At 36.9% G+C, this 27,084-nt stretch overlaps 1 protein-coding gene across 1 annotated transcript in view; it reads left to right on the top strand.

Annotated features, from left to right (window-relative positions):
* Window positions 1-353: 353 nt before the first annotated feature.
* The window catches only part of DNAJC5B (DnaJ heat shock protein family (Hsp40) member C5 beta), a 52,246-nt gene continuing 25,515 nt past the window's right edge, over window positions 354-27,084 (top strand). The window contains exon 1 of the mRNA XM_037058218.1: window positions 354-472. Within this exon, the coding sequence (XP_036914113.1) occupies window positions 354-472 (119 nt within the window). The remainder of the gene's footprint in view (window positions 473-27,084) is intronic.

Consider the following 27,084-nt stretch of genomic DNA (forward strand, 5'->3'; position numbering starts at 1 on the left):
GAGTTATATAAATTCAAGCAAAAAGAAATCCACATGTGGCTGATGTGTGAGTACAGTTTCTCAACAATTCTGAATTAGCTGAGTATTTAGACAACATTTTGCTTCTATTTAACCATGTGGGCAAGGCCATATTCCCTTTCCATGGCTGCCTATAGCCTTTAGCACTTACATGAAGTTCTACTTTTGGCAATCCTGACCCATTCCTTCCCACGTTCTGCAGCTGGCACAAAAATGTACTTCAGATTGTCATTTTACAAAAGGTCAGAAAGGAACTATCTTTCCATTTAGAGAGTGGGGTCCAGTATACATAAGCTCTATGACTATCTACCCTCTTTGGTTTTACAGCTGAGAAAATGGCATGTGACACCCCTGCCCAAAGACAGCGGACTATGTCAACCTCTGGAGAAGCTCTATATGAAGTTCTTGGTCTGCATAAGGGGGCATCAAATGAAGAAATTAAGAAAACCTACAGGTACAAAGGAAATTCAGTAATGGCATTTCCTGTACTAGTAGTGATACTTGTCTTGTAATTGGCAAGTGCCTCCAACTAAAGACATTCACTTCCTGCTAAGACCAAGTAAACTCAGTTTTGGAATTCACGTTCCCTGTTTTACAAATACAGGCAGTTGGGAATAAAGAGGCAGACATTGATTTTATGAAAGTACTGTCTCATGATGCTGGGCCTTAAGAAAGGGCAGCCTGCACTCTAAGCCTATGGTGAGAGAGGTGGAGGGAGAAAGATAGGAAAGAGAGGGAGGAGAGAGATATCTCACCGTGAATTACTAGGAGTTGTAATTTAACCCATGTGACGCAGTGACAACAAATCTAGTAGAGCAATTTAAAAAACTGGCAGCTTGTTGCAATTGCTGTATTATGTGCTATACTTTTAAATCTTCAGCTCTGATCTTTCATACCTGACCTAGTTCCAACTTAGCTGTTTGGGGAAAAATTGAAATGTCTTTTTCTTTAAAGCTCCAAGAGATTAAAACAAGATTGAATACAAAAATAATTTACTTATTATAGAAAATTTGGAAACTACTAAAAATAAAAATAATAACATTTACCCATAATTCTATCTCTAATGATAATTATTAATATTTTTCTTTCTAGTCTTTTTTCTGTTAAGACATTCTAAAATCAAATTAGATTCATCTGTATTCTTTTTTTAAAAGATTTTATTTATTTATCTTAGAGAGAAAGGGAAGGAGAGAAGGAGAGAAATATCAATGTATGGTTGCCTCTTGCGAGTCCCCTGCTGGGAACTGACCTGCAACCCAGGCATGTGCCCTGACTGGGAATTGAACCACGATTGTGTGGTTCGCAGGTCCGCGCTCAACCCACTGAGCTACACCAGCCAGGGCTGTATTCTTTATCTTTCACTTTAACAAGGTCCTATCATGAAACTATCTTACCGTCATTAAATATTCAGATTTTAATGCTACGGCTATCCTCTAATTTAATTACTTCATAAGCTATTTTTAAACATGTACATTCTTCTTTGAAGAAAAGATTTTATTTATTTATTTATTTTAGAGAGAGGGCAAGGGCAGGAGAAAGAGAGGAAGAGAGACATCGATCTGTTGCCTCTTGTACATGCCCTAACCAGGGACGGAACCTGCAATTCAGGCGTGTGCCCTGACCAGGAATGGCACTGGCAGCCTTTCACTTTGAGGGACATCGCCATGTCACTGAGCCACACTGGTCAGGGCAACATGTACATTCTTTTAATTTTCCCTATAGTTAATTATCTTGTACATAAATTATGATGTATATTTTCAACTATTTCCTTCTTTGTTGAGGAATAAAGTTGTGTCTTTAGGAGGAAAAATGAATCAAAACACAAATCAAAGTTTATTTTTAATCAGTTAGTTCTTAGATGGCTTTGTTATTTTACAACTTATAGTTATTTTTGTTTTTGTTTTTTGATATATGTAAGTTTAGAATTCTTAAGTAGAAAAATTTGTTATTTATTTACTTTATGAATTTTTGTTTTATCTCTCATGGTTAAAAAGCCTCTCTTGATTATAATATAAAAATATTAACCTATTTATTTTAATACATTTATGGTTTTACTTTTCTACATTAAATCTTTGATCAATTTGGAGTTTATTTTGACATAAGGAATAGAGGTAGGATTTTGTGTTTATTTTTTTCCTAAATCACTACATGTGATTTATGGAAGAAATTCTGGAAAAATTCTTTGGCTTTGGATTGGAACCTTTACCATGTGGTAAACCGTAGGACCCCAAATGCCTTCAAGAAGCGTGTGTTAAAGACCAAATTGTCATTTGAATCCAGACAGTTCTGTTAAAATCATAGAGTTTGTTCAAAGTCAATATCAATCTCCTAGTTTATGTTTCACTTAAGGTACTAGGGAAAGAAAGTGTCTTTGCCGTTTAACCATGTTCTAGAGCTGTCCAGGAGTGTGCTCAGGAGCTGCTGGGCCCTGTGTGTCCTTGGTTAAGGGTCACTAAACTTGACTCTTAAAGCTTTGGGACTCTGACATTGTGCTGGGAGTGGGAGTTGGGAATCAAAATAATTGTATTCTAAGCTTAGTACCTACAAAGATGCTCTCTGAAATGAGAAAAAAGTGATATCTAACTACCTTGTAAGTTTTAAAACCTACTTTACAAATATGACTTTAAATTGTCTTTACTAATTTTATAAGTTAAAATTTCAGGTCATATCCTAATTAAGGCACTAATTATGCCGAACTGTTTGCAAGTTTAATAATTACAAGCTGGAGTCTTTTCACATAATCAGCATCTTCCTATTAATTTTGTTTTAATGTCATACAAATATTATTTTTTCGGCTGATTAGGGTACTAGTATGCTGCCAAACATATCTACTTCTATTTAAATTACACATTTGTATTCTGCAAGTTATTTCAAGTGAATGAGCAGGATAGAAATCTACTGAGAATATTATTCTTACATTCAAGGATCTGGATCAAAGCGGACAAAACATAGTGAAATTAAAAGCCAATGAAATTAAATAAAATTACCAACTGTTGAATCCATACGCTGCTTGACCTCTGCTGCAATCCTTGGTTGTGCTCTTGAAAACAAAGCTGAGTTAGAAGACCTTTTTCCTTCTTTTATATTTTATGTTTATTTTTAAGATCATACAAACAGGTATACGAAAATGTCTCTCTCATACTTCAGATCCCCAAGTGTTCTCTCCATGGAAAGCAATTCCTCATGTACCTTTCTAGAGAGATCTTATACCTCTATAAGCATCTATTCAGACCTTCTGGGCGGGCAGTACAGTATGGATTTGTCTCTCTCTCTTCCTCCCTGCTAAGCATGACTAAAAAGTCCTGGAAATAGCACAAGACACAACTAAAACAGAACCCTGAAAGGTAAAAAGAGAAGATGAATTGTTTAGGGACAACAAGACCAAGGGGCATCAATACAGTGGACAACAACACAGTGGTGGGGCATCTTATGACTCCCCACCCAAGAGAAGATAATCCAGGCCTGGCCTTTCCTGATACCCACTCTAGCAACTGGAAGGCAGCCAGGTGGTTTTATTCTTCCTCCGGAGTGAACAGAAGCCCTGTTAACAACTCTAGATAAGCCCAGCAGAAACAGCAAAGGGGACCATCTGAAAGTTCCCATTACAAAACTGGCCAGAGGACTTTTCTACCAGCCTGAGACTCCCCTTTGTCACCAGGAGATCCTACTTGACAGGAGAGATTAACAAGGAGGATTCTGCCTCAACAAACGTGCAGCCCAGGAAGTGCTTTCCGCAGCTTTGGAGGTTCCCTTTCCTTACCTAAAAGGCCAGACAATCAAGACAGGGAAGCTCCTTCCATTTCCTGAACTAGCACCAATGAGGGCCAGTGGGGGGCCCAGAGGCCAGTGATAAACCAAACGGACCAAAATAACAACATAGAGGCTCTGAACATTATTAGATTGTCAGTGGATTCACAGTCCACAAAAGTAAGCCAGAAAGTTCCTGTTAAAATAAAAAAGTATAAATAGGGCTCAGCGTCTCCTAACATAATAGCTAAAATGTCCAGATGAAATCACTCATTGTATGAAAAATCAAGAAAATTACAATTTGCGTGAGAAAAGATAATCACCTGGCTCCCACACTGAGCCGAACCAGATTTTAGATTTATGTAGTATTTTAAAGTAACTATAATCAAAAAGATTCAGCAATTACAAATCTCTTGAAACAATTGAAAAAAATGAGAAACTTCATCACAGAAATAGAAGTTATAAAAAAAAAGAACCAAATAGAACTTACAGAACTGAAAAATAACAGAAATGCTACAACTAACTGAATGAACTCTGTAACAAAGGGAGATGACTGAGGATAGAAACAGTAAAGTTGAGGACAGATCAGTGGAATTTACCCAGGGAGAAAATAAACTGAAAATAAACAACAGAGTCTCAGGAACTTGTATGCCTATAACAAAAGACCAAACATTTACAACATTGGCGTCCTAGAAGGAAAGGAGAAAGAGAGTGGGATTGAAAGAGTATTCAAAGAAATAATGACTAAAAATTCTACAAACTTGGCAAAATCTATAAGCCTACAAATCAAGAAGCTGAGTGAATAATAAATACGATAAATCTACAGAAGTTCATGCCAGGACACATCATAATTAAACTTCTGAAAACTGAAGACAAAGAAAATACCTTAAAAGCAGACAAAGAAACAACATATGATTTATATGGGAACACCAGTTCAAATGACGGCAGATTTTTCTTCTTAAATAACAGAGGCCAGAAAGAAGTGACACAACATTTTTCAAGTGCTAAAAGAAAAGAACTATCAACTTGTGAATTCTGTACCTGGTAATACTATACTTCAGGAATTAAGGGAAAATAAAGACATTCTCAGATAAAGAAAAACTAAGAGAATTTATCACTAGCAGATCTACTCTTAAAGAATGGCTAAAGGATGTTCTTCAAAAGAAAGAAAATGATGAAAGGAATCTTGGACCATAAAGAAGGGGGAAAGGAAAATGAAGAATGCAGAAATATGGGTTCATAAAATAGATTACCCTCCTCATGAATTTTCTAAATTGCGTATGATGAGTGGTATAAAAATTATAACATCTGATACTCAAGACAATTACATCTAAAATTGGGGAGGATAATGGGGCCCAAATGGGAGTCAGGTTTCTACATTTCACTCGAGTTGATAAAACAGTATCAGTAGACTGTGATAAGTCTTTCCTACACACACATGCACCCAAAACACTAGAAGTAAATCAAGATGGAATCCCTAAAAATATTCAAGTGACGCACAGGAAGATAAGAAAAGGGAAATGGAGAAATGAGAAACAGCAGGAACAAACAGAAAACAAATAATAAAGTGATAGACTTCATCTCTAACATAATAATTATACTAAATGTAAATGCCTAGGTATATATTATATTTTTCCTTCCTTGTAATACAAATGATGGTGTACTATCACTCCTTCCCTGCACTTGGCATCTGCTTCTTAACAATACACCTTGGAGATCATCCTCAGGAATGATCAGTTCATAAAAAGTTTCATTCTTTTCACACTGCAGCATATTCCATGATAAAGATGCCCTGTGACTTAATCAGTTCCCTATTGGTAAATATTTAGGCTGTTTTCCATCAAGGTTGCCTTTTTAAACCAACTTAGAGCCTCTCAGGAAAACCCCCTGGTCCCAGAAAGGTAGATAGAGGCAGTGAGAAATTACCTTGGTTCCTGTCCACTTTCCAGTTTTTGCTATGACTCTATTCCAAATTCCTGGAGCAAGGATCTAATAAGCCTAGCTGGGTCAGATGCTCACCCCAGCTGGGAATTTGCTGACTCTGCCCAGAGATCCAGCATCACAAATACCCATTACCTTAGCAAGGACTGTGGGATCCAACCCTATGGGAAAGAAAAGGGGCAAAGTTCTCTAAAAGGGGACATAGAGTTGGGAAGGAAATTATGAGTATTTTTAGTTTTTCATTCCTTTAAAGCATTAAAATAAATAGAAACCTCACAGACCTATCTAAGTCTCTTCTTGTGTCTATTTATAAATATTTATAAAAAAATCTTTCTGTGAGTAAAGCATCTTTTTTCCTACATCATCACTTTTCCTACTAGTATAACCAAACTTCACTTATCAGACGATAAATTGGAGTCCCCGGCTACTTCAAAGAACAACTGGGAGGAGTGACAAGAGAAAGGCTTCTACTGTGTCAATCCATCACGTACTGAAGTTCTTGTCTCGTTGAAATTTTGTAAAGAGAAATGAGATCATTTTTTTTCAAATTGTGTGGAGCCCTTTATGGAAAAGCACAATGAAAATACCAGGTACTATTATGAATGGATAGATATCCTCGTCATCCTTAAATGTCTAAAATTATTCTGCCATTTGCCACTATTGTCAAAAACCATTTATCCAGCATAAAGTGGCTTTTTGCTCCATGTCAAAAGTGTCATATCACAGGGTGAGTCTTGTGGTATGAGTCTCATCCACAGCCTTCGTTATGGACTAAATCTGCCTTTCACATTGCATAGCATAATCATTCCAAAGAGCTTGAAGTTTAAGGCTCATTTAATCCAGTTCTCATTGCTGAGTCCTGCCACTTAATCCTAACAGTGTTTGCATAAGATAAACAAATATTTCTCTCTATTCTCTGACTGCCTAAAAGTCTTTATTCCCCTTTTCATGCTGTCTGAAGGAGACTCATTTGAGTTAATCAAATACTCCTGGAATGGCTAAGCAGTTACCCATCCTGCACATATTTCCCATAACTTTAAACTGGCATGTTTCCCCTTTCCACCAAGTATAAGTAGTCCTTCAGAGGCAACAGGAATTTGAGTTGGGAAGCAAGGGAAGAAGGAGAGGAGGAGGGGCAGATGGTCTGTTGTTGAAATATGAGACTCAAAGGTTGTTTTCTAATCCCAATACCAGGCTTGGCCCCTTTGACCCCCTTTGAGTGACTCAGGAGTTCGAGTTCCCGGTAAAGTCTTCATCAACCAAGTCCTTCTAGGAGTCTCCTGTGGGAAAGTGTCCTAGAATCCAGGAGTCGGTTCATCCCTATGTAGCAGTGTTGCTTCACCAAACCAAGTTTCCACCCTGTTAGTGATACCTGCTTTCCATTTCCGCCGTGGGCATGTCCGTGGTCACTGCTAGGCACAACTCTGGGAGTTGTGCTGGGCTCTGCAGCGGCAGCCCTTCTGGTTCTCAGTGGGGCAGGGCTGCTCTGCCGCTATTTTTGTGCCACCCTACTAGACCTGGCTGGTGGAGCACGTGCTCCTTGCTAAATACTCGGTGTCCAAGTCTTCTGATCACTCCTCCAGGCCAAGAAATCACTTATACTATTTATCTTAACACTTGAGGGAGTCACCAGTGCCTGCTGGGAGGTAGAAGGTTGAATATAGGGCTCCCTCTTTTTCATAACATCCTCCGTTAGAGTCTCCAGTCAGGATAAAAATTTAGTACAAAAGCTTCTTCCATCTTATAGATTTCTCTCTATAGGACCCAAACACATGCTCAGAGGTGAATCAGACACTAGCAGTAATGACCCTATGCTTAGAATCTCCATACTCTCTGACAGATAAAACGTTGCTCCTGGGTCAAACTCATCATGCCTGGCTCTTTCTTCCCTAAGACTCTGCCCAGGTCCTACTCCAACTCCAGATAGGCTTCTGTAACTACTGGGTCATCAGACTTATACAACTGTGGCTCCCCCAGTGGGAACATGGATTCTTTCTTGAAGGCTCTTTAGGCTTGGGGGACTTCTGGGAGGCTGACTCCAGGCCTCCAAGCATGCCATGACATTTCAATTTCATTACATACATTAAAAAAGTATTAAAACTGTTTTATTTTAACATGCCAATGTTGGTACTATGCTGAAAAATTTATATTCTTTGCATCTGTTCATTTTCATAAAAATATTGGTACCAATTAGAATGTGGAGGGAACAGTCTATGAAAATTTTAACAGGCTATAAGTAAAAAGTTAGAATCTGAGAGAGAGAGAGAGCCCCCCAAATAGTACACCGAAAATGATTACAAAGAGTCATTTAGGTGGGTTTGGGGGAAGGTCTGTTGGAGGCCTTCTTTGAGCTCCTCTGTGTGCTCTCCGGCACACTGTGTGTCCCATCAGAGCATAAACCCTTATAGGTGTTTTAGGTCCCTCTTCTCTGCCATTCGGTCAGTTCCCTGAAGGAAGGCACTGTGCTTTGTCTTCCTTGCACTTTGAGCCCCAGCACCAAGCTAATGTTTACCAAACACAAGAATGAGTTAGTCAGCAAATATTACATTTTGCCTCCAGGTTTTCTCCTTGACTATATCCTCAGTCTTTTCAAGATTGTTCTCAAACATTTGGTCTCTTAGCTGGACGGGGAGTCATTTATTGACCCAGTGAATAGAGAGGCACAGATCAGCAAGGAAAGGTCATAGTTGGAGTTTGGGACCTGGTGCGTTTTGTATGGCTGTGAGACCATCACATGAGAAGTAATTAATGAATAAGGAAGGGAAAACTGAAGAAAATACAGACAATTGTGCAATTTGAAGAATGTGAGTCCTGAGTATTCAAAATCTCATGTGTGATTTAAATGTTGGTTTTTATTTATAATGATCTGTAAATTTTTGAAGTAAGATAAAAACAAGACTAGGATTTCCAAAAGGGAGGCCGACTGATTTTCCTTGGTGCAGGAAACTAACAAAATGCTGGCCTACTTACTGAATGCGATCTAACTTTTCTTTAACATCTGAGACCACAAAATCAGAGTGAACTAGTTTTATACATCAGCACATGGGTCTCTGTGCCTCATGGAGGAGCCTAATTTTTCCTTGTTGGCAAGGCACCAAATATCCTGGTTCACAGAGCAGCAGGAATTCAATGGATTCTTCTATTTCATTCAACTTCACATGGAACTTTCTGGAACTCATCTTTCATTTCTAAGGAGGAGAGTTGCCTCAGTGAGTCAAAACCTGTTTACACAAAGAGCAGGAGAAAGTGTCATTTCCATAGTGACTTGTGGCAACCCCAAGCTGTGGTGCTTTTGCCCATCATTATTAGCAATTACAGGTTGTAACAGAGGCTGCTGATGAATAAGTGTAAATGTCAAGGGAATGCATAGCTAATAGAAGAATTGTAAATATTTACAAGGCAAAGTGATGATTCAAGCTCACAAGATAAATTGAAATTAATCTCTATCAAGCACTAATATGTTTCCTGAATTCTAAAACTTTCTTTTAAAAACAAGAGAACATCATATGAGGCTGTATCAGAATTATTTTCCAGGTCAGCTGCATAACCTCCCTTCTCCCCTTCCACCCGATCCTCTAATTTCTTCATGTAACTTCAACTTCATTAGTTCCTGGGTTCTAGAATCATAATTATCAATGACTTTTTTCACTCACTCATTCGCTCAACATCTATTTAGTACTGGATATTTATTCATATTGTATTGTGAAAGATGAATATATGCACACACATACATATACACATACCTATCTGTATCTATATGCAAGCACGTAGTTTATACCATTTAAAGAGCTTATAAAGAGTTAGATTTAGTAAGGTTTAGAAGATACATACTGAAAGACAAGTCAAACAAAGGAGTCTGTTGTAAGTGGAATAGATTAACTTGAGCACAGGATTCATATTAATTACTTAAATGAAAGTGAATGTTTCATTTCATCATTCATTCCTATCCCAGGTATTCTAGGTTCTGGGAATACAATTATAAACAAATCATGGTTACTGATCTCATGTAACTTGAGGTCTGGTGGGGGGGGGACAGAAAGTAATCAAATGATGACAAGAATGAGTATATAATTCCTGACTAGGGACATGCTTTTTCATGGAAAAAGCATGGCTCCATGAGAGTTTGTAACAAAAGGGCTGATCTGGACTAGTGATTAGAGAAGTCTTCCCCAAGAAAGTGATCATGGTATTAATTTTAGTACAATTTATATTAAAGGCAATCAAAGCAAAGCCAGAAGGACAGGTCACATTGCAATACATGGAATGCTTACTATGTGTCAGGCACTCTACCCAGTGATTTGTAGTCATTATGACATTCTCACAGTTCTGTATTGTAGGTCCTATTATTGTCTTTATTTTACTCTTGAGGTAGGTTAAGTAGCTGTCCAGAGTCACATGCAGTAAGTACTGGCACCTAGGTTGCCTTACTCCAGGCCCCACAGCTCTTAATCACATCTCTGATTTATAATAGCTGCCATGGATCCCTAGGATTCAAAGGCCAGAATCTTAGTGATGAGCCATACTGGAGAATGGGGCAAAGGTCAAAGCTAAGAAGGAGGCCTGGGGATAAAATTCGGGGGTCTTAGTCCCAGGTTGGGATTTAAACACAGAAGTAGAGAGAAGGATCTGGAATGGGCACCAAGCTCTAAGTTCCAGACAGTGTGGGGAAGTGGGTTCACTTTCAGCACACCTAGGGGATGACTGCACCTACAAGGAAATGTGACCTCTGGCCTTGTACTGGGGTAGAAGTGGCTTTTCGTATTTACTAGCAAAGTTCTATTATGTACCTGATGGTTAAAGTAGTAATATCCATAAAGGAGTCCTGGGTCCCAAGGTAATGTAATACACCTCTCTCTGGCAATAGTGTTAAGTCTAACTTCTTCTTAAGTCATTTGTTGATTTAAAAAAATCATGGCACTTTCAGCATATGTTACTTACTATATACCCTGCACCTATAGCTATGCCTGATGGACTAGGTGCTTGATAAATAATTGGTAAATAAATGCACGTAGAAAAGCACAAATGAATAAATCGGTAGGAAAAAGCAATGCCTCTTGAGTGTTTTAGCAATGGTTGTCAAACCAAGTATTCTAATATACTAATTGAAATGAATTATGTAAACATAAATTTAAAAGAATATGAAGGTACAACACTGTTTGACCTCAATGAAAATTGTTATATCTATTGCATACCAAAATGTTCCTTAAGTTGGCTTTATGTCTATCAGTATTCTTAAAACAAAAGAATAATAAATAATAAAAGTATACTTTCAAAGGGATAAGTTTTCTATAAACTTAAATGGATTCTAATGAAATTGATGTAGATGTTAAAACTATTGGTAAGTAATTATGTTAATGAAAATGGTGGCATATAGAACTCCAAAAGTCTGCTCCTCCATTAAAGCAACTAAATATCTGAAAAAAAACTGTCAGAATTAACCTTTTTGGAATCTGGAAACTAACCAACAATAAAACATTGTTGAAAGAAATTGAAGAAGACACAAATAACAGAAAGATAGTCCATGCTCATGTATTGAAAGAATATTGTTAAAATGTCCATATTGCCCAAAGCAATCTACAGAGTCAATGCAATCTCCATCAAATTCAAATAGCATTTTTCCACAGCAATAAAACAAAAAATCCTAAAGTAGGTATGTAATCACAAAAGATCCCAAATAACCAAACCAATCTTGAAGAAGATGATCAAAGCTAGAAGTAAGATTCCCTGATTTCAAACCCTATTACAAAGCTATGGTAATCAAAACAGTGTGGTATCAGCAGGGAAAATGACACACAGATCAATGAAGAGACCCCAGAAATATATATCTGCTTGTATGGTTCAATTAATTTATGACAAAGGAGCCAGGGATGTACAATGGGGAAGGACAGTTTCTTTAATAAATGGTGTTGAGAAAACTGGACAGCCACATGCAAAAGAATGAGACTTGGATCACTATCTTAAACAACACACAAAAATTACTTCAAAATGGATTAAAGACTTGAATGGAAGACCTGAAACCATAGAACTACAAGAAGAAAACATATATGTTAGGCTCCTTGACATTGGAGCAATGATTTTTTTGGATTTGACACCAAAAGCAAAGACAACTAAAGCAAAAGGAAATAAGTGGGACATCAAACTAAAATGTTTCTACACAGCAAAAAAAAAACAACCATCAACAAAATGAAAAGACAACCTACTGAGTGGAAGAAAATATTTGCAAACCATGTATCTGAGAGGAATTTAATATCCAAAATATATATGGAATGCATACAACTCAGTAGAAAAAAAACACTCATCCATTAAAAAAATGGGCAGAGGTCTGAGTAGACATTTTTTCAAAGAAAACATACCAGTGGTACATGAACATGTGCTCAACACCACTAACTACCAGGGAAATTGTCAGAGCATGTGTCTACTGAGGGCCTTGACTGGAACCAGTGTTGAGAGCTGCTGTTGAAAGTAGGAGACCAGGTTTGTACAGCCACTTCTCCTACATTCCAGTCCTATTTTCCCTTGATGCCTAGAGTTTAATAGAGATTGCTGTCTTTAATAAAATAAGAATGAAAAAATTTTTCCATAAAATGTAATAAGGCTAAATGTCCAGAAACTTTTGTTTCGATCCTGAGCCAGTTAACAGATCCCTTAAATTGTATGCAGTTCTCAGATTCTGGGTGAGCTGTTGGTTGGGAAGGAAAATGACTAAAACACAGCACTCAAAGATCTTAGTGGTTTGCTGAAGACTGTCAGTGGTTTAGTGGTATCAGAACTTTGAGTCCTCATTCTTTAAAGCAGTCCTTTCATGATCAGTGAAGACCAGTGGCCCCAACATGTTTGGAACCAGGGACCAGTTTTGTGGAAGACAATTTTCCAGGGACAAGGGTATGGGAGATGGTTTCAGGATGATTCAAGCACATTATACTCAAGCTCACCTCCTGCTGTGTGGTCCTGTTCCTAAGAGGCCGAGGACCCCTACTGGTACGAAGCCTGTAGGGTGGGGACCCTAGGTGTAGACAAATAATTCCATCTACACTCTAAAGTGTCTATGTAGACATTTTATCTACTGTGTTTGTGCAAATATTCTAGTCTAGTCTACCTTATTAGGGAGGGTAAAGATCTGGCTCTTAAACTATTCATTGAAAAGAAACTACCTAAAATAAAGTGCTATCACTTGGCATTTGAACTTTTCAGAAGTTTAAGTTATTTAACACTCATTAAAAAACATACTCAAGTATAATGCCTCATAAAGTAATTATACACTCTAGAAAAAAATTGGGAAGATTATTTCCAAGGTATCATTGAAGTACAGTGGACTCACTGTCTTGACTGCCACTAGAGGTCAGCACTTGACTCTCAATGTGGGAAAACAGATCATCAATATAGTTCCTACTGTTACCTCACTCAATCTCTCTTGGATGATGAATGTGACTGTGGATCCCAGAAAACATCCAATTTCGTGGGTGAGGTGCTCAGATATTTCATCTGTAAATGTGAGGAAATCATAGGACCTTGTAATGTGCCTTCAGAGGGCCCTAGATGAGGCCTTGGTGGTAAACTACTAAAATCACATATTCTATAGTAGCAGGTATTCAGAAATAATTTTATAGCAGAGATAGTACTGGCCTCATTAGCTGAAATTTGAAGCCAAATGGTGCCCTGGCCTTGCTATTCTGTCCTTTGATTCTATACTGGTCCTGGCCCAGTGGCTCCTGCTTCTTTGAGCCCCACTAACACTCTCATTCTGCTTTCTCTCAGCAGCATTTTATATTAAAGCTTCTGGCAGGGAGTGAAACTCAATTACATGAAACAATTGTAGGGGGTGTGAGAGACTTGGGGGCTGATCAAGGGAAAAGATATGACCAAGAAAGCCAGCAACACACAACATGCTCCAGTGGGTGGTGGTGCTTCAATGGGTCATAGGAGAGGAGAGATCCCTAAGAGCATGAGACCATCCAGAGACTCATAACATGGGGCTACCCTTAGGAGGGGAAAAGGGCAAAGGCACTCCCAACAGAGGGGGAGGTTGGAAAGGAGGCTTACTCTCTAGCTGATGTCACTCAGGAGCATAGTGAGGAGTCTCAGAGTCAGAGAGCTCCAAAGGGCCATAACAGCTTGGAGTCCTATAACCACAAGGCTGTATCTTATCAATAGCCAGCGGATGTAGGGTGAAGTCTTGCAGGCATGTAAAGCAGGCAAGCTAACAACCCTTCTAACAACCCTGATTTAACCAATAGAATGTGGTAGAAGTGATAATTTACCTAAACCTTTAAAAGGCCTAACAGCTTCTACTTTTATAATTTGGCTTAAGCTAGCCACCACTGAAGAAATACGACTACCCCGAGACCATCATGTTGTGACGCATCTCACCTGGCTATGTGAAGAAGCAATATGGAGAACAGAGTCCCCAGCCCACAGGCCTAGCTGAGCTCCCTGCCACAGCCAGTACAACTTACCAGCAAGTCACCAAGCCATCTTGGAAGCAGATCCTTCAGCTCCAACTGAGCATCCTAGCCAAACTCAGATAGAGCAAGAAAACTGTCCCCAAGTCCAACCCAATCACAACACCGGAGGCAAATAAAATGCTTGTTGTTTTAAGCTACTAAAATTTACTATCTGGTATAAGATGACATCTTCTTTGTTCTCCAATTATTTCTTTAAAGTTTTTAAAATATAACATCTGGCACACAGAGATAATCAAATATACAAGTGAAGACAATATGTACAAGAATCAGCCGAAATGAGAAAATAGAATAGTGGAAATCTCAGGTATTAAAATTACCAGACACATGTTTAAAAATAACTATTAGGATAAATTACAACAATGAATATTTGCACAGAGAATGAAAAATTATGAAAAGGGACATTTCATATTTTTAAAATAAACAGATAAATTTTATACAAAAAATACAACAACCAAACTCAAGGTCTCAAAGATATGGTTGAATAGGTTGGAAAGCTGACTGCAAGATGGGCAGAAGAAAATAACCAGAAAGAATTACAAAAGTACAGAAAACAATGCAAGAAGATTAAAAACATAGTGAGAATTCGATAACATGATCTTAGGAGAGTAGAATGAAAATTAAGGAAAAAGCTATTTGAAAGCATGATGTATGTGAATTTTCCAGGTTCATGAATACCAATCCCTAAATACCAGAAACCCAATGAAAGTCAAGCAGAATTAAAAAAATATATATCCAAACATATAAAAATGATGAAAATCAAACACGAAAAGCCTTTTTGTCAACCAGAGAAAAAATACAGATTATCTTCAAAGAGCAACAATTAGACTTACTACTAGTAGATTTTTCAATGGAGATAATGAAAGCCAAAAGACAATAGACTGAAATCTTTGTTATGATGAAAGAAAATAATTGATGGCCTATAATTCTATATCCAAAAAAGTACTCTTCAAAAATTAAGGTCAAATAAAGATATTTTAAGCTAAACAAAAACTGTAGGAATTAATCATCAGCAGACCTGCAGTAAGAAACACTAAAGGGTGTTTATATACAGAAGGAAAATGATCCCAACAAAATAAGAAAACAAAATAGGAAAATATGTGAGAAAATATACAGAAATACTAACTGTATAAAACATCATTAAACGCTACATGTATTAAATAATTCTTGGGGGCTTAAAAGATGTAGCTAACTGAAGTGCATGCTATCAACAACACTTAAGTAGAGACAAGAGTATCAGTGTTATTGGTCTTCCAAGACAAGACAAAAATACATTGGCATCATACATTGAAAAGCCAAGAATTCTGTAATCTTTAGGAGGACCCCCTCAAAAAAAATAATAAAATAACACATAATTTCCAAAGCAACTGAAGGAAAAAGTGGAATAATAAAAAAGAATCAATCTAAAAGAAGACAAAATAGAAGAGGAAAGAAAATATATTTTAGATGGGTTTATATAGGTTATTTTTTTTAAAACCCTATAATAAAGCATAGTAGATTTAACCTGAAATACAGCAATAACTATATAAACATAAACATAGACTAAATGTTTCAATTAAAAGAAACAATGCAATTGCAAATTAAAAAACAAAACTATATAGCATTTACAAAAAACATCACATATATAAGAATACAGAAAATTTAAAAATAAAAGGAGAGGAAAATGTATTCTATGTAGATACCTATCCAGAAAGCCAATATAGCTTTACTAATACCAAAGGAAAGACAAAAAGTGTAATTAGAGCCCTGGCTGGTGTAGGTCAGTCAGTCTGTGAACCAAAGGGTCCCTGGTTCAATTCCCAGTCAACGCACATGGCTGGGTTGCAGGCCAGGTACCCAGTGGAGGCTGCATGCAAGGCAACCACACACTGATGTTTCTCTTCCTCTCCTTCTTTCTCCCTTCTCCTCTCTCTTAAAAGAAATAAATAAAATCTTTTAAAAAAGTATCACTAGAGGTAAAGAGGTGTATTTCATAATGATAAAAGTTCATTTCACCAGGTGTGAATTTGTATGCTTTTAAAGAATGTGGCCTAAAATACACAAAGTGAAAAGTGACAGAACTATAAAGAGCAATATGCAAACCTACAGTCCTAGTGGGAGATTTTAACATACCTTGCTTGATAAATCAGTAAAATGGCTACGAATATAAAAAGACTTCAGCAAAAATTAGCAAACCAAATCTAATGTTCTTATATAAGAACAAAGCACCAAATAGGTGCATTATATAATCTTTACACATGGAACATTTATAGAAATTCAACATACAATGAGACATAAAACAAGTCTCAAGTTTTGAAGAATTTAAATCTTATAGAATATGTTCTCCCACTGAACTGCAAGTAAGCTAGCAAGCAAAAACAAAAAGATGGCAAGAAAAGTCCAGTATGCTTAAAAATTGGTAGAAACAATTTAAATTAACTCATGGGTAAAATAAACCATAAATTTAGAAAATATCAAAAACTGAGTATTTCACATTAAAACTTGTGGAATGCAGTTAAAGTGGCACTTAGAGGAAACTTTATAGAATTCAATGCATATATTGGAAAATTGAGTGACAAATAAAAAATACATAATGACCAAGCTGAGTTTATCCCAGGAGTACAAGTTTCACTTAACATTAAAAAATCAACTATATTGGTAGATTAAAAGAAAAAAAACACATATTCTCAACAGATGCAGAAAAAGCACTTAATAAAAACTCAAGAGCCATTTACTCTTAATGAATAAGTAAAAAAAGGAGAAAAGGATGCCTGCTATAGTCACTCCTATTTGACATCTTACTGAAGATCTTAGTACCATAAGATAAGAAAAAATGTAAATGATATAAAAATTGGAAAGAAAAAAATCATTATTTGCAGACATATGATTGTGTATGTAGAAATGCAAAAGAACCTATAATTTATTAAAATTAGTAAATCACTTTAGGGAGTTTGTGAGATAAAAAGCATTAATATATAATTTTTACATTTGTAATGAACTAAGAAAAATTTTAATGTCACAAAAAATTAAGCCCCTAGAATAATTCTATCAAAAGATATGCAGGACCTAAATGATAAAATTATACAATTCTGAGAAACATCTGAAAGTTCTAAATAAGTGGACATAGTAAACAAATGTCAATCTCCAAACTAATCTAGAGAGTCAGTGCAACTACAATGAAAATCCCAATAGCGTGCATGTGTATAAATTGACAAGTGAATTCTAAAAATTATGTGGAAATTCAGAGGGCCCTGAATAGTCACAGACTGTTAAAGAACAACAATACAGAAGAGCTTCCTCTTTAAAATACTAAGACATATTTGGAAGATACCATATTTAAGACTCTTATTAGCTAAATAGCTAAATAAACCAATGGAACAGAATAAAGACCCTAGAAATACAGGAAAAAGATTAAATTTTTTAAATAAGTGGTGCTATGACAGTTGGATGTCCATTTTAAAAAATAAAATTGGATGCCTACCTCCCACCACACTAAAAAAATCAGCTACAAATTGACCGTTGAGTTCCATGTGAAATGTGAACCTATAAAGATTTTAAAGTTATAGAGTATATAAGACAATATCTTCCTGAATTTAAGAAAAGTGATTAATCCAACTAAATTAAAATTAAGAACTTGTCTGTCAAAAGATTCCATAAAGAAACTAACAACAATGACTACTAAAAGTAGCCCCAGAAATGAAGAATACATATGCAATGTATATAACTGACAAAGGATTCACATAAGAATATATTTTTCAAAGTCCTACAAATTAATTCTAACATCAAACTAAAAACTGGTGAAAGGCCAACATGCAATTAAATAGAGGATATCCCAAATTAGGAAATGCAAATTAAAACACAAGAGAAAATTGTCACATATTAAATGTCAGGCAGGTGTGCATTGGAAATCATATGTTGGTTTCTTATATTTTCACTTGGGTGTTGCCTGAGTTCCACTGAACTTCCAGTATTATGACATATTATCAGGCTCTATAGATGCAAAACTTGCCATATGCCTAGGGTTACTAATCTAGGGTTTGTTTTCACCTACAATCTCTGGTTTATAGTAGTTCAATTTCTTATCTACCATCAGTTTCCATTCCTTTGTAGCAATTTTTTTTCTGGAAAGAATAGTCTATAATATGAGCTCCAATTTTGCTTCCTTTGCTACCTTTGCAGTATATCCTGGCTCTGTACACTCTCTTTCTTCTATTCTTTTGTGCTAGGCAGCATGTGGTTTTCTTCTGGGGCATTAGAGAGATAATAAAATTTGTGGCTGAGGGATTTGAGAAGAAAGCCACACGGCAATAAGGAAGTCTTTCAACTAGGAAGCAACAGAAGGTGATTGGAGAAAGCAGCTGAAAATATGTTGAATGGGGGAAGGCAGATATAGACACAGCCATACCAGGTGGAACCTCCTGAGGCTGAGAGGCCAGCCTTCCCAAACAAGAAGTCTCCTCTGACATTTCAACCCCATGAAGATAGATTTGGACTAGAGCTGGAGCAACATGGTCATCATCGGATCTTAGGTGACTCAGAAACTGGTAGAGAATAGTAGGTAGAAATCACCTGAGTGTTACATGGTACAAGGAAGAGGATTGAGTGGAACATTACAATTCTTAGAATTATTCCACTGCCTCAGAAAAGAAGGTAGGTCTTAAGGACCTTAGGTCATCACAACTATAAATCCACATTTAGCTTTTGTGCCACTCACTGAATTCACTATAAATAGTGAGTAGGTGTCATTGGATTTTGAAATGGAAATTAAATAGAGGCATTGATGCTACTTCTAATATTACTTATAGCCATACCAGATTAACAGGTGACTACAAGTAGAGAAAGATTTAGAATTAGAGCCTCACATATTGAGGCTCTATATTGAGGTTGAATATTATGTCACTTTTAAGTATAAAATGATAAATTATAAAAAAGATCTTTAAAATTAATAGGTGAGTAAAGGTACATTTAAATGTATTCCAAGCACTTCCTTTCACCCTAAATCCTATACATGTTTTCTTGCTCTATAGATAATTCTCAAGGGGATGGGTCAGCTACCTCCTTGAGCAGTTGTGTAATTTTGGCAGCTACATCTGCTAGCCATATTTCCCAAGGATTCCTCGGAGCCAAGAGTATCTGCCAAGAGGAGTCAAAATGCTGCTGGCAACCAGGAATTGGATTTGTTACAAATGGAGGTGTTCCAGCTCTATGAATTTGCCAACTCCATTGTTAGAGGAATGTGATAAATGGTTGAGAGCATCTGCCCTTGTGAGCTGACAAAGATCCAGGCAACTTAAAATATGACAGGAAGCTTGCTTCTCTGGCTAAGTCTTGGACAGTGTGTATCAGTCTACAACTGAACACTAGAAACAAAGGAATGTTTCTATGAATATAAAGAGCCATTTCCCAGAGATTTCTCTCTTTCAAAGCAGAAGTTAATGGCTCTTGCATTTGACTGGTCTAGGCATGATCTCTGGAACTAGTGGGGAAAATGCTGCAATTGTATTCTAGGACACAGAGTGAGAATTCTAGGAATACTGAGCAACTAAAATTAATGTGGTTAAAGAATCCACTTGAGGTTTTTTGATGATGTTCATTGTATCATTAAAGTTTGAGGACTTCTTTCTTCCTTCCCCCCCTCCAATTTATAGTGGGTTATTTAAGGGAACAAACTCCAAACTTTCAGCTATTAAAAGAGCACAGAATTTGTAACTAGAGCTTTAAAATGCTTAGGGAAGGAAACCACACAAGTAATATGTATATTTTTATAACAAGCAAAAACAAAACAAAAATTTACCTATAATCCCAATGTACGTCTATAAGCACATCTATAAGGAAGATTGTGGTTATAATCTTCTCTTTTATTCTTTCTTTCCTACTTATTTTATGCTTTATTTTTCCCTATATGAAGACATATATACACAATTTTCTCTGTGTGTATACATGTATATTGTGTGTGTATGTCAAAGTCACCAAAGATCTATATGCCACTAAACCCAGTGATCAATTCTTAGTCTTTTAAAAATATATATTTTATTGATTACACTATTACAGTTGTCCCAATTTTCCCCCTTTGCCCCCCTCTGCCTGGTACCCCCATAGCCTCTCTCCAGCAATCCCCTCCCTTAGTTCATGTTCATGGGTCATGTATATAAGTTCTTTGACTACTCCACTCCCTATACTGTTCTTAACATGGCCCTGTCTATTTTGTACCTACAAGTTGTACTTCTTAATTCCTGCAACATTTCTCCCATTCTCCCCCTTATTCATCCCAGCTGATAACTCTCCAAATGATCTCCATATCTATAATTCTATTTCTGTTCTGCTTGTTTGCTTAGTTTGTTTTTTAGATTCAGTTGTTGATAACTATGCATTTGTTACCATTTTAATGTCCATAGTTTTGATCTTCTTTTTCTTTTATAGTTCCCTTTAATATTTCATATAGTAATGGCTTGGTGATAATGAACTCCTTTAGTTTTACCTTGTCTGAGAAGCACTTTATCAGCCCTTCAATTCTAAATGACAGGTTTGCTAATAGAATAATCTAGGTTTAGGTCCTCACTGTTCATCACTTTGAATATTTCCTGCCAGTCCCTTCTAGCCTGCAAAGTGTCTTTAGAGAAATCAACTCACAATCTGAGAACTCCTTTGTAGGTAACTCTCTGCTTTTCTCTTGCTGCTTTTAAGATTTTCCCTTTACCTTTAACCTTTGGCATCTTAATTATGATGTGTCTTGGTGTGGTTCTCTTTGGGTCAAACTTATTTGGGACTCTCTGTGCTTCCTGGACTTGTATGTCTATTTCCTTTACCAAATTAGGGAAGTTTTCTTTCATCATTTTTCACATAAGTTATCAATTTCTTGCTCTTCCACTTCTTCTGGCACTCCTGTGATTCAGAGATTGGGTGTGTTTGAAGATGTCCCAGAGGTTCCTTACTCTATTCTCATTTTTTAAAATTATTTTTTCTTCTTGCTGTTCTGAACACTTTTTCTCCCTTATGTTCCAAATCATTGATTTGAATCTTGTCTTCATCCCCTCCATTATTGCTTCCCTGTAGATTTTTCTTTATTTCACTTAATGTAAACTTTATTTCTGCCTGGATCTTTTTTATGCTGTTGTAGTACCCAGTGATTTCTTTGAGCATCCTGGTAACCAGTATTTTGAACTTTTCATCTGACAAATTCTCATCTCCATTTCATTTAGCTCTTTTCCTGGAGTTTTGTTATGTTTTTTCATTTGGGCCATATTTCTTTGTCTCCTCAATTTGGCAACATCTCTGTGTTTTGTTTCTGTATTAGGTAAAACTGCTTTGACTCCTTGTCTCAGTAGTGTGGCCTACTGTAGAAAAGACACCTGTAAATTGTGTGGGGCAGAGCCTTAGGAAGTTGCCAGGGCAGGACAACCTGTTTCACCACTTTGTGGATCCATGTTGGGGAGGGCTCAGAGAAGGGACAATGCTGCTGCCTGGCCTCCGGAGATTGCCCAGAAAGAAGCTGTTTTCCGGCACTCAATCCCTTGCCAGTCACTTCACTTTCTCTCTTTCTCCCCTTTTGCCACTTATGCCCTTTCAGCTGTTGCACTAGTGCTGAACCACAGAGTGGGTGGGTCTGAATGAGACCTAAGTCCATTGTGGGCCCTTTAAGAGGAGTCTCTTAAGATTCCCATAATTTCTTCTGCTGCCCCAACCACCACTGGTGTTTGCAGCCAGAATGTATGGAGACTTATCTTCCTGGTGCTGGAACCATGGGCTGGGTGGTGTGGTCCGTAGCTGGGACTGCTCACTCCTAAGGTATCCCTCCCGATTTTTATCCATCACACATGAATGTGAGACCACCCATTCCACCACTTCTCCAGGCTCTCCATACCTCTCTGCACATCCATATCTTTGCCCCTCCTACCCATCTGGATGGATGTGGCTTCTTTAAATCCTTGGTTGTCAGACTTCCATACGGCTTGATTTTCTGATGAATCTTGGTGTTATTTGTTTTAGTCTAGTTGTAATTTTTGCTGTAGTTGTGGACAGAGGTGAAGTGCATCCTGGTAACCAGTATTTTGTGTTTACCTACACCTCCATCTTGACCAGAAATTTAGTTTTAAAATTTCAATTCCTAGTCTTCATTATACACGACCTGTGAATGGCATTTGATATAGGTGACCTTTTTCATATATTTTGTTCACTTGGGCCCCAAGATCACATATTCTCGGGATTTTTCCTTCTGCATCATTCATCTTTATTTTTATCTCTTTTGCTGGTTCTTCCTTCCTAAAGCTCAGTCTTAGGACTTCTCTTGGACCCATACTTTTGGAAATCTTTTCCCATTCCATGGGTATGAAAAGTATGCTTGGAAATCTAATAGGCATCTCAAAAGTGTCCAAAATAGAATTCTGAATCCTAGCAAGTCACTGCCTACTACTATCAAATAAAAATGTCTTGCCAACTTTTTAACAGCAACAGAAATTTTCCATTGTTCAGGCCAACACTTTGGTGCCATCCCCAATTCCTCTTTTTCTTTCACATCTCACAACCAATCCAACTAGTCCTCAAAATATATCCAGAATCCAACCACTTCTGAATATATCCTCTACACTGCTACACTGATCTGAACCACTATGTACTTCTGTAAGCATCTCCCTGCTTTCACCTTTGACCTCTCTAAGACTGAGTGTTCCTTCTAAAAGTCAGATCATACCACTCTCCTCGAAACAGTCCAGTGAAGTCCTTACAATGGAGTACTGACAATCTGTGTGCCTTACATTTTAAATTTAAAAATATGTAGGAGGCAAAATGTTGATAGTTAAGAGCATGTGCCTAGGGTTAGATTGCCTGTGATCTAATTTCTAGCTTTGTGACACTGGGCAAGTTACTTCACTTGTTGGTGGCCAAATTTCCTCATCTGTTAAATGGAATCATAATATGTATTTCATAGAATTGTGGTGAAGATTAATGAATAAATATTTATAACACCCTTATATGATAGTGTTGGTATAAATATAAACATTTAAAAATGACAAAATAGGCATTTTGTGCAAGATTTCATCGTAAATTCTGCATATAAAAAAATGTCTGCAGCCCTGGCTGGTGTGGCTCAGTGGATTCAGTGATGGACTGTGAAACCAAAGGGTTGCTGGTTGGATTCCCTGTCAGGGCACATGCCTGGGCTGCAGACCGAGTCCCCAGTAGATGGCACACAAGAGGCAACCACACATTGATGTTTCTCTCCCTCCCTCTCTCCCTTCCCCTCTGTCTATAAATAAATAAATAAGAAATTTTAAAAATGTCTCTAATAACTCCATCTATAAGAATTTATAGATACCCCAAACATAGCTCAAAAAGGCTGAAAAAATTTAAAGTGAACCATCATTGTTTTATTCTTTTTGTTTATTCTGAGTTTAAAGTTAGAATGGATTATATACCACAATTTATATTTTTAAATATTTTGTTACTTTTAAGCATTCTGATGCTGAGCTGCTTTATTATTCACTTACTTCCTAACCCAATAGTACTTTCATCCATAAAATATGTGACTTTTTTCCAATTTATTGTATAGATTGCTTTATGATATATACTTTACCTTTCTGCTCTACTTATGGCCTTTATCATTGTATTAAAATACAAAAATTTAATCTAAATGATAAAATAAACAAAAGCTTAAGGTATATTCTTAAACATGTACCTATGATGGGCACAGTAGGGAGTACAAGTCGTGTGAACTTTCCAGTAGTTATAAAATTAATGGACTTTGTAGTGGAAAAAATACCACAGACTCCATTCTGAACATGGCTTTAATTAACATTTAAATCTCTCTGTAGGGGATCACCAGCCAGAGCTTGACAATCATACACTCACTTTTTTATTTTCCCAAATCATTGAATTTTCTTTATTATTGTTCAAGTGCAGTTATCTCCATTTCCCCTGCAACCTCGCCCAACCCAACCTCCCACCCTTGATCCTACCCCCCTTTGGCTTTGTCCATGTGTCCTTTACATATATTCCTTGATGACCCTTCCTCTGCACCCCTGTTACCCCACCCCCTCTGGTTACTGTCAGTTTATTCTTTATTTCAATGTTTCTGGTTTTATTTTGGCTGTTTGTTTGTTTTTTTGATTGGGCTCCACTTATAGGTGAGATCATGTGGTATTTGTCTCTCACCGCCTGGCTTATTTCACTTAGCATAATGTTCTCTAGATCCATCCATGCTGTTGCAAAGGGTAGGAGCATCTTATTTCTTTCTGCTGTGTAGTATTCCATTGTGTAAATGTACCATAATCATTTTTTTCTGTAACATATTTTTAAAAAATTTTAAAAATTGTTATTCAAGTACAGTTTTCTGTCTTTTACTCCCATCCCAGCCCACCCACCCAGCCCTCCCCCTCCCTCTCATTTCACCCCCCCTTTTTGTCCATGTGTCTTTTATACTTGTTCCTGTAAACCCCTCCCCTTTGCCCCTAAAATTCCCTCCCCTCTCCCCTCTGGACACTGTCAGCCTGTTCTCTATTTCAGTGTCCTTGGTTCTATTTTGCTTGTTTGCTTGTTCTGTTATTTAGGTTCCTGTTAAAGGTGAGATCATAAGGTATTTATCTTTCACCACCTGGCTTATTTCACTTAGCATAATGCTTTCCAGTTCCATCCATACTATTGCAAAGGGTAGGAGCTCCTTCTTTCTTTCTGTTGCATAGAATTCCATTGTGTAAATGTACCATAGTTTTTTGATTCATCCATTTACTGATGGGCACCTAGGTTGCTTCCAGCACTTGACTATTGTAAATTGTGCTGCTATGAACATTGGGGTGCATAAGTTCTTTTTGATTGGGGATTCAGGGTTCTTAGGTATAATCCTAGCAGTGGAATTGCTGGGTCAAAAGGCAGATCCATTTGTAGTTTTTTGAGAAAATTCCATACTGTTTTCCATAGTGGTTGTACCAGTCTGCAATCCCACCAACAGTGGACTAGGGTTCCCTTTTCCCCACAACCTCTCCAACACTTGTCATTTGTTGCTTTGTTTGTGATGACCATTCTGACCAGTATGAAGTGGTATCTCACTGTGGTTTTCATTTGCATCTCTCTGATAGCTAGTGATATTGAGCATCTTTTCATGTTTCTCTTGATCCTCTGTATGTCCTCCATGGAGAAGTGTCTGTTCAAGTCCTTTGCCCATTTTTTAATTGGGTTGCTTGTCTTCTTACAGTGGAGTCATGTAAGTTCTTTATATACTTTGGAGATTGAACCTTTGTCTGAGGGATCATTGGCAAATATGTTTTCCCAAACAGTTGGTTCTCTTTTTATTTTAATTCTGTTTCCTTTAGCTGTGCAGAAGCTTTTTATTTTGATTAGGTTCCATTTGTTTATTCTTTCCTTTATGTCCCTTGCTCTAGGGGACATAACAGTAAAAATGTTACTGCGTGAAATATTTGAGATTTTCCTGCCTATGTTCTCCTCTAGAACTTCAATGGTATTATGTCTTATATTTAAGTCTTTTATCCACCTTGAATTTATTTTTGTGTATGGTGTAAGTTGGTGCTCGAGTTTCATTTTTTTTCATGTAGCTGTCTAGTTCTCCCAACGCCATTTGTTGAATAGTCTATTTTTACTCCATTTTATGTCATTGCTCCCTTTGTTGAATATTAATTGACCATAGAGGCTTGGGTTTATTTCTGGGCTCTCTGTTCTGTTCCACTGGTCCATGTGTCTGTTTTTATGCCAGTACCAGGCTGTTCTGATTGCAGTGGGCTTGTAATACAGTTTGGTATCAGGTATTGTGATCCCTCCTACTTTGCTCTTCTCTCTCAAAATTGCAGCAGCTATTCAGGATCATTTATGGTTCCATATAAATTTTTGAAGTGTTTGTTCTATGTCTGTGAAATATGCCATTGGTACTTTAATAGGTATTGCATTGATTCTGTAAATTGCTTTGGGTAGTATGGATATTTTGATGATGTTAATTCTTCTGATCCATGAACATGGTATATGTTTCTATTTGTTTGTATCTTCCTTGATTTCCTTCTTCAGTGTTGTGTAGTTTTCTGCATACAGGTCTTTTACCTCCTTGGTCAGGTTTATTCCTAGGTGTTTTATTTATTTATTTATTTATTTATTTACTATATCAAATGGGATTTTTTTCTTGATTTCTGTTGGTGATGTTTCATTGTTGGTATACAAAAATGCCTTTGATTTCTGGATATTGACTTTATATCCCACTGTTTTGCTGAATTCATTTATTAGGTCAAGCAGTTTTGGGGTGGAGTCTATGGGATTTTCTATGTACACTATCATGTCATTTGCAAACAATGACAGTTTTGTTTCCTCCTTTCTGATTTAGACACATTTTAATTCCTTTTCTTGTCTGATTGCTGTGGCTAAGACTTCCAATACAATATTGAATAGAAGTGGTGAAAGTGAACAACCTTGTCTTGTTCCTGATCTTAGTAAAAAAGCTTTTAGTTTTTGCCCATTGAGTATGATGTTGGCTGTAGGTCTTTCATATATGGCCTTTATTATGTTGAGGAATGCTCCTTCTATTTCCACTTTGCTGAGTGTTTTTATCATAAATGGGTGCTATACCTTATCAAATGCTTTTTCCACATCTATTGATATGATCATGTGATTTTTGTCTTTGCTTTTGTTTATTTGGTGTATTACATTTACTGATTTTTCTAATGTTGAACTATCCTTGCATCCCTGGGATAAATCCCACTTGGTCATGGTGTAAGATCTATTTAACATATTGTGGATGCGGTTTGCCAATATTTTGTTGAGGATTTTAGCACCTGTGTTCATCAGTAATATTGGCCTGAAGTTTTCCTTCTTTGTTGTGTCTTTATCTGGTTTTGGGATTAGGATGATGCTGGCTTCATAAAAAGAGTTTGGGAGTCTTCCATCATTTTGAATTTTTTTGAATAGCCTGTGAAGGATAGGGGTTAGCTCTTCCTTAAATGTTTTGTAAAAT

This window comes from Sturnira hondurensis, unplaced genomic scaffold (genome assembly GCF_014824575.4).
Source record: "Sturnira hondurensis isolate 20B ecotype Veracruz unplaced genomic scaffold, ASM1482457v3 Scaffold0010128, whole genome shotgun sequence".
In the NCBI taxonomy this organism is placed as follows: Eukaryota; Metazoa; Chordata; class Mammalia; order Chiroptera; family Phyllostomidae; genus Sturnira; species Sturnira hondurensis.